The 6814-nt window shown below is 47.9% G+C and overlaps 1 protein-coding gene across 1 annotated transcript; it reads right to left on the bottom strand.

Moving 5' to 3' along the window:
• Nucleotides 1-2195: 2195 nt before the first annotated feature.
• On the bottom strand, nt 2196-4437 carry LOC129533212 (ubiquitin carboxyl-terminal hydrolase 17-like protein 22). Its single transcript, XM_055385479.2, has one exon. It carries the CDS (start codon nt 4420-4422, stop codon nt 2830-2832), a length of 1593 nt encoding a protein of 530 aa, XP_055241454.1. The 5' UTR covers nt 4423-4437; the 3' UTR covers nt 2196-2829.
• Nucleotides 4438-6814: the final 2377 nt, after the last annotated feature.

Genomic DNA, 6814 nt, shown 5'->3' with positions numbered 1-6814 from the left:
ACCGGGTTGGGACAGTGGCCGCGCAGTTGCCTTATTTTCGGTAAAACAATGTCAGGGAAGAAATCTTTACCTATGAAACCGTGTGTGTGTGTGTGTGTGTGTATGTGTGTGTGTATGTGTGTGTGCACGTGTGTGTGCGTGTGTGTGTGTTTGTGCCGGGATGTACTTCCAAGTATGTGCTTTCGGCAGATACCAGCGTCCTCTCAGCGACGGAAGGACAGGAAGTCGGAAGTGTGCTTTCTGACCTGAGAAGAGTCAATGAAGTATAGTAATTAGCAGAGTGTATTTGTTTCCTTAATAAGAAAGGAGAGATCCGTGGAATCAATCAGACCTTCCAGCGATCACCTTTCCACGTTCAGCCTATTGATTCTATATCCGAGTGAAATTACCTGCCAGTGGAGAACAAGAGAAGTCTTTGCATGAAATGCTCTTGTGGAAGCTAGATTGCCAAATAATAAAGCATCAAGTGGTAGAAACGTGCACTGAAGTTTGAAGAGATACTCAGTGCTCAATGTAGAGTGTGAAGGACTTTGGGGAAATCATGCAATCACCGAGAGACTGATTGATGACATTCCGCAAATTTATGTTGGCCAGAAAAGAGACATAGATGGTCATGACATTGTGTAGGGAGTGGTTTCGGCCGTGCGACGGCAGTTTAAGAAAACATGAAACTAAAAACTTGAGAAATCAGAACGTATCCCAACTATAACCTTTGGTTTCCTAAAGAATAGAGGAAAATAAATCATCGTATCTCACAGCATGGGTGATAATATTTTCATACGTATGTGATAATGGATCAACATTTGATAGAGATGAAATGAAAAGTTCTAAATCTGACAAAAGCAAACACCGAAAATTGCACTGTAGAAAAGCCCTGGTGACGGGAGTGAGGCCCTGTCTCAAGAAGAAAACATCGGAGAGATTTAAAAGCAGGGAGTGAAACCGAGGATAGCATAACATTGTTAATACTGGCCCTTGTTTCAGTGGGAAAAGGCAAAAATAAGCCGTGTGTCTCCTGGATTCTCGCATCAATTGTTCAGGATCTGAGATGTCGCCTCCATTTCCAGTTACGCGTTGTATGGTGGAATTGCAGTTAGCACATTTGGTGCCAAAATTTTAATGCTGACGAAAATGGACATGTTCCCTGAACTAAGAGGGACATAATTTGGGTGTGTCTCCAGGCTCTCTGGCTTACCAGGATTGAAGACCCTGGCTCTAGGGACTTTCCCAAAGTGTCTTAGACAGTAAGCAACAGGGCAGAATTGAGGCCCGGCGCCAAAGCCTCGAGGTGTAAAGAGACAGCCGTGGCCTCAGGGCCCATGAAATTAGGATGCTTTTAAGGAGGATGGTGGAATGAGAGGACTGTGACCTTTGGCCCCGTTTCTTTCCCTTGTCTTTTCATAAGCCAGGTGTGCTCCACCAGAAGGCTTTCTGTGCCTGACGTAAAGTGTCCTGGGTGAAGAAAGGGCACTGCTTAGAAAGGTGCTCCACAGGGAGAAAGGAGCCACCATATTCAGGAGAATGATCTCCAGAAGCATGAGCAATCCAGATGCCGTGGCTTCACACCAGACGCTGGAGGGTCTGATTCCTGGGGCCGGGACCTGGGCATCGCTGTCCTTTAATGCTCATAACTGATTTTGAGGGGAGCCTAATCGAGAACCTGTCTGCGAGTCATGCTCATCACACTGTAGTTTTCACACACGTCACACAGAGACCCTGTTCGAATTCACATTTGGGTGCTTGAGCAGGGTTGTGCCCAAGATTCTGTGGCTCTACGGAGCCCTGAGTTGTGCCCTGGACAGCTTTCCTCAGGGGTTGGTCAACTTTGATCACTGCACCTACCAAGAAAGGGACCATGAAATCTATTCAGCAAATACAGAAAAGGAAGGGGCCATTTCCCACAATAATTTCCACAGAAACACCACGTCGGATAAATAAGTCTGATTGCAGGACAGGGACTGTGCTTCAGAGATGCAGCTTTCGCAGCTGGACGAATGACCCGGAATCTCCCCAAATGCCATTTGTAAACACACCAAATGAGATTTATTTCAAGCCTTTCTGAATGTATTTTAGTTGAATACACACACTCCGGTGTTTGATTTCCTTTAGTATCAATACGACTTAGTTCCAAATGGCTTCCGTGCCAGTGGGAAAATTTTCCGTTTCGACTCGTTGGAAGTGGACACCGTGAAACAGGCAAGTCGGTCTGTCTGCTTCCGGCGTTATGTGGGTTCCAGCAAGAGCACAAGTCCCAGGGCACCCGAGGTCCATTCAGAAACCAAAATAAAATGGGTGAGCCAGGGTAAGAAAGAAGAGCACCGTTCCCATCTTCCAACTGAATTCCAGTTTCCACTATTCAAGGTGGCGAGAATGATCCACGGATGTCCCACATGAGAAAAATTTCACCTTCTCTTGCCGACCACCAACTGACGAATGAAACACACCCCAAGAGAAAATAGTAAACCCTGTCCCCTGCAATAACCTCACACGCAAACCTACACGTCAGGAGGTCATGTTCAGAAATACACACTGAATGTCATCTACCACGAACGCAAACACACAGACAGTCCCTCCAGAGGTTCGGAAGACTCACGACCCCGAAACTTGATGTTTCCCATGTGTGGGCTCATCCTGAGACGCAGCCATCACTATGCAGTTGTCCCTGTTGTAGAGACAGAAACTTGGGCTCCTCATTACTTTACGTAGGATTGACGGTGTTCGTGTTTGTGTGGGTGTGTGTGTGTTTCTGTGCGCGCTTGTGTGTGTGTGTGTGTGTGTGTGTGTGTGTGTGTGTGCACCCCTACGTGTGGGTCGGCACTTCCACTGAGATCACTGGCACACAAGCAGAGCCCTCTTGCTGTGTTTGTTCTTCCCTTTGGATCTCCTGGTCCTCCCTTGCAGAGAAGCGAGTGTGCCAGTGTTCATGGACTCCTGATCTGTCGGGGTCGTGGAAGAGGGGTTCAGCAGGGAGCTTTGCTGTTCAGGATGATGGTTTTTCATCCCACACTTGTATTTTGATTGATGAATCACAAGTACGTTGGGAGGCAGGGTACCTTCGACTTTTCTGACGTTGAACTCAGGCTTCGTTTTGTTTTGCTCTTGGAGGAATTTCCAGTGGTCTAAGGTGCTTTCCTGAGTGGCTCTTTCCACCAAGTGCTCGTCCAACTCGGGTACCTGGAGGCAGGGGTGGTCTCTCTTGAGCTCTCCTTGCGTTGCTCGCCTGTCTGTGTCTTCAGCGCCAAGGGCTCTTGTTTCCCTGCCTCTTGACACACTCTCACTGTGTCTTTCCCATTCACTCTTCTGGATGTAAAAGAGGACATAGGCCTGTTGACTCAGGACAGAGGTGATGCCAGAGGCAGTGACCTCGGCATCATCCATTTTATACCACTGGCCTTCTTGAGCTTTGACATAAGACAAGTAATGTCCGCTGTGACAACTCCACCCAGCGTGGACCAGCACAGCATAGAGGACATAGACAAGAGGTCCTGTGTTCTGCTGAGACATGTATGGCTGCATGTCAAGGCACTCAGGATATTGCACATTCTTGGCAAGTTTGTTGCCTGTGACATCGGAGAATCTCTTCAATACAAGAATGAGGACCTTGGCAGAAGTGTGTAAAGTTAACGTCTTGGAGGCAGGCGCCTTCTGGAGACAAAGACCACACTGATAGGCATTCTCTCCATTGAGTTCTTCGGGCTTCACCAACTGTTCCAAAGCTTGCTTGACACTCTGAGCTGCCTGGATATCCAGGGCGATGTCCAGGTAAGGGTCAAAGGTGTCTGAAATGCCGTGGCAGTGGAGACACTTGATTTGAGATCTCCAGTAGCCTCCAAATATTTGGTGGATGAGGGTGGTGTCGTTGGAGTGATGATCTACCTGCTTGTGCCCGGGAAGGCATGCCTTTTTCATGGCATCCACAGCGAACATGAGAAATTCGTGGGCATCTTCTTGCTTGCCTCTATGGAAGCCCGCAGCCAATGCCTGTGAGGGCTGGATGACATGGCCAGGACGGTAGAGGGCCCGTGTGACGTGAGCTTGCATAGTACAGAGCATGCAGCCCTTGTGACGATGACACGTTTGAGAGTGCTCCCGGGACAGCATGTAGTTGGCAAGGGGTGGTGTGTATGTCAGGCACTGCAGGGAAGCGTTCACGTAGCAGGTATTTCCCATATTCTGGAGCCCAGCCCCCACCGCAGCAGGTCTCCTGCTACTCAGAGGAAGCTTCTCTCTGGGAGCAAGCTGTCTTGCCACAGGAGCCAAATCATCACAGAGGTCGACACGGGTCTCAGATGAGAGTGGTGACTTCTCAGAGAGAGAAGTCCGCTGGATTTCAGCAAAAGCGGCATCTGGCCGAGAAGATGTGAGTTTCGAAAAGTGGTTGAACTGCCACTCACCTCCCAAGTAGAGTGAGTCGTCCTCCATGTCGCCTGGAACAAGGATCACAAGGTTTTTCTGCTGGGACCGCAGGTTGCAGAAAGACGCTATCTCTTCCGAGAGAGTCTTCAAATGACGAGCTCTCTGGCCGCATCAGCCCTTATATAACTCACCCCCACCAACCGCCAACACCCCACCCACCCATCAGGTGCGCGATAAACCAATCAAATATCAGCACTCAATTAAGGAATGAGTCACAGGGTGTGTCCCCTTGCATCGGCGGGAATTCCACAGACAGCCCACATCATGACTTCTAGAACACCTGAATCAAATTACTCCTCAGGCTGATAGACACATGTAATATGAATGTAACCGGGTTGGGACAGTGGCCGCGCAGTTGCCTTATTTTCGGTAAAACAATGTCAGGGAAGAAATCTTTACCTATGAAACCGTGTGTGTGTGTGTGTGTGTGTATGTGTGTGTGTATGTGTGTGTGCACGTGTGTGTGCGTGTGTGTGTGTTTGTGCCGGGATGTACTTCCAAGTATGTGCTTTCGGCAGATACCAGCGTCCTCTCAGCGACGGAAGGACAGGAAGTCGGAAGTGTGCTTTCTGACCTGAGAAGAGTCAATGAAGTATAGTAATTAGCAGAGTGTATTTGTTTCCTTAATAAGAAAGGAGAGATCCGTGGAATCAATCAGACCTTCCAGCGATCACCTTTCCACGTTCAGCCTATTGATTCTATATCCGAGTGAAATTACCTGCCAGTGGAGAACAAGAGAAGTCTTTGCATGAAATGCTCTTGTGGAAGCTAGATTGCCAAATAATAAAGCATCAAGTGGTAGAAACGTGCACTGAAGTTTGAAGAGATACTCAGTGCTCAATGTAGAGTGTGAAGGACTTTGGGGAAATCATGCAATCACCGAGAGACTGATTGATGACATTCCGCAAATTTATGTTGGCCAGAAAAGAGACATAGATGGTCATGACATTGTGTAGGGAGTGGTTTCGGCCGTGCGACGGCAGTTTAAGAAAACATGAAACTAAAAACTTGAGAAATCAGAAGGTATCCCAACTATAACCTTTGGTTTCCTAAAGAATAGAGGAAAATAAATCATCGTATCTCACAGCATGGGTGATAATATTTTCATACGTATGTGATAATGGATCAACATTTGATAGAGATGAAATGAAAAGTTCTAAATCTGACAAAAGCAAACACCGAAAATTGCACTGTAGAAAAGCCCTGGTGACGGGAGTGAGGCCCTGTCTCAAGAAGAAAACATCGGAGAGATTTAAAAGCAGGGAGTGAAACCGAGGATAGCATAACATTGTTAATACTGGCCCTTGTTTCAGTGGGAAAAGGCAAAAATAAGCCGTGTGTCTCCTGGATTCTCGCATCAATTGTTCAGGATCTGAGATGTCGCCTCCATTTCCAGTTACGCGTTGTATGGTGGAATTGCAGTTAGCACATTTGGTGCCAAAATTTTAATGCTGACGAAAATGGACATGTTCCCTGAACTAAGAGGGACATAATTTGGGTGTGTCTCCAGGCTCTCTGGCTTACCAGGATTGAAGACCCTGGCTCTAGGGACTTTCCCAAAGTGTCTTAGACAGTAAGCAACAGGGCAGAATTGAGGCCCGGCGCCAAAGCCTCGAGGTGTAAAGAGACAGCCGTGGCCACAGGGCCCATGAAATTAGGATGCTTTTAAGGAGGATGGTGGAATGAGAGGACTGTGACCTTTGGCCCCGTTTCTTTCCCTTGTCTTTTCATAAGCCAGGTGTGCTCCACCAGAAGGCTTTCTGTGCCTGACGTAAAGTGTCCTGGGTGAAGAAAGGGCACTGCTTAGAAAGGTGCTCCACAGGGAGAAAGGAGCCACCATATTCAGGAGAATGATCTCCAGAAGCATGAGCAATCCAGATGCCGTGGCTTCACACCAGACGCTGGAGGGTCTGATTCCTGGAGCCGGGACCTGGGCATCGCTGTCCTTTAATGCTCATAACTGATTTTGAGGGGAGCCTAATCGAGAACCTGTCTGCGAGTCATGCTCATCACACTGTAGTTTTCACACACGTCACACAGAGACCCTGTTCGAATTCACATTTGGGTGCTTGAGCAGGGTTGTGCCCAAGATTCTGTGGCTCTACGGAGCCCTGAGTTGTGCCCTGGACAGCTTTCCTCAGGGGTTGGTCAACTTTGATCACTGCACCTACCAAGAAAGGGACCATGAAATCTATTCAGCAAATACAGAAAAGGAAGGGGCCATTTCCCACAATAATTTCCACAGAAACACCACGTCGGATAAATAAGTCTGATTGCAGGACAGGGACTGTGCTTCAGAGATGCAGCTTTCGCAGCTGGACGAATGACCCGGAATCTCCCCAAATGCCATTTGTAAACACACCAAATGAGATTTATTTCAAGCCTTTCTGAATGTATT

This window comes from Gorilla gorilla, chromosome 3 (genome assembly GCF_029281585.2).
Source record: "Gorilla gorilla gorilla isolate KB3781 chromosome 3, NHGRI_mGorGor1-v2.1_pri, whole genome shotgun sequence".
NCBI classification, from domain to species: domain Eukaryota; kingdom Metazoa; phylum Chordata; class Mammalia; order Primates; family Hominidae; genus Gorilla; species Gorilla gorilla.
Note: the sequence above shows the minus strand (reverse complement) of the source record. Positions and strands in the feature narration are given on the sequence as shown.

Coding starts and splice junctions, on each gene's coding strand:
- LOC129533212 (XM_055385479.2), bottom strand. CDS start 4,422: ATGGAGGACGACTCACTCTACTTGGGAGGTGAGTGGCAGTTCAACCAC.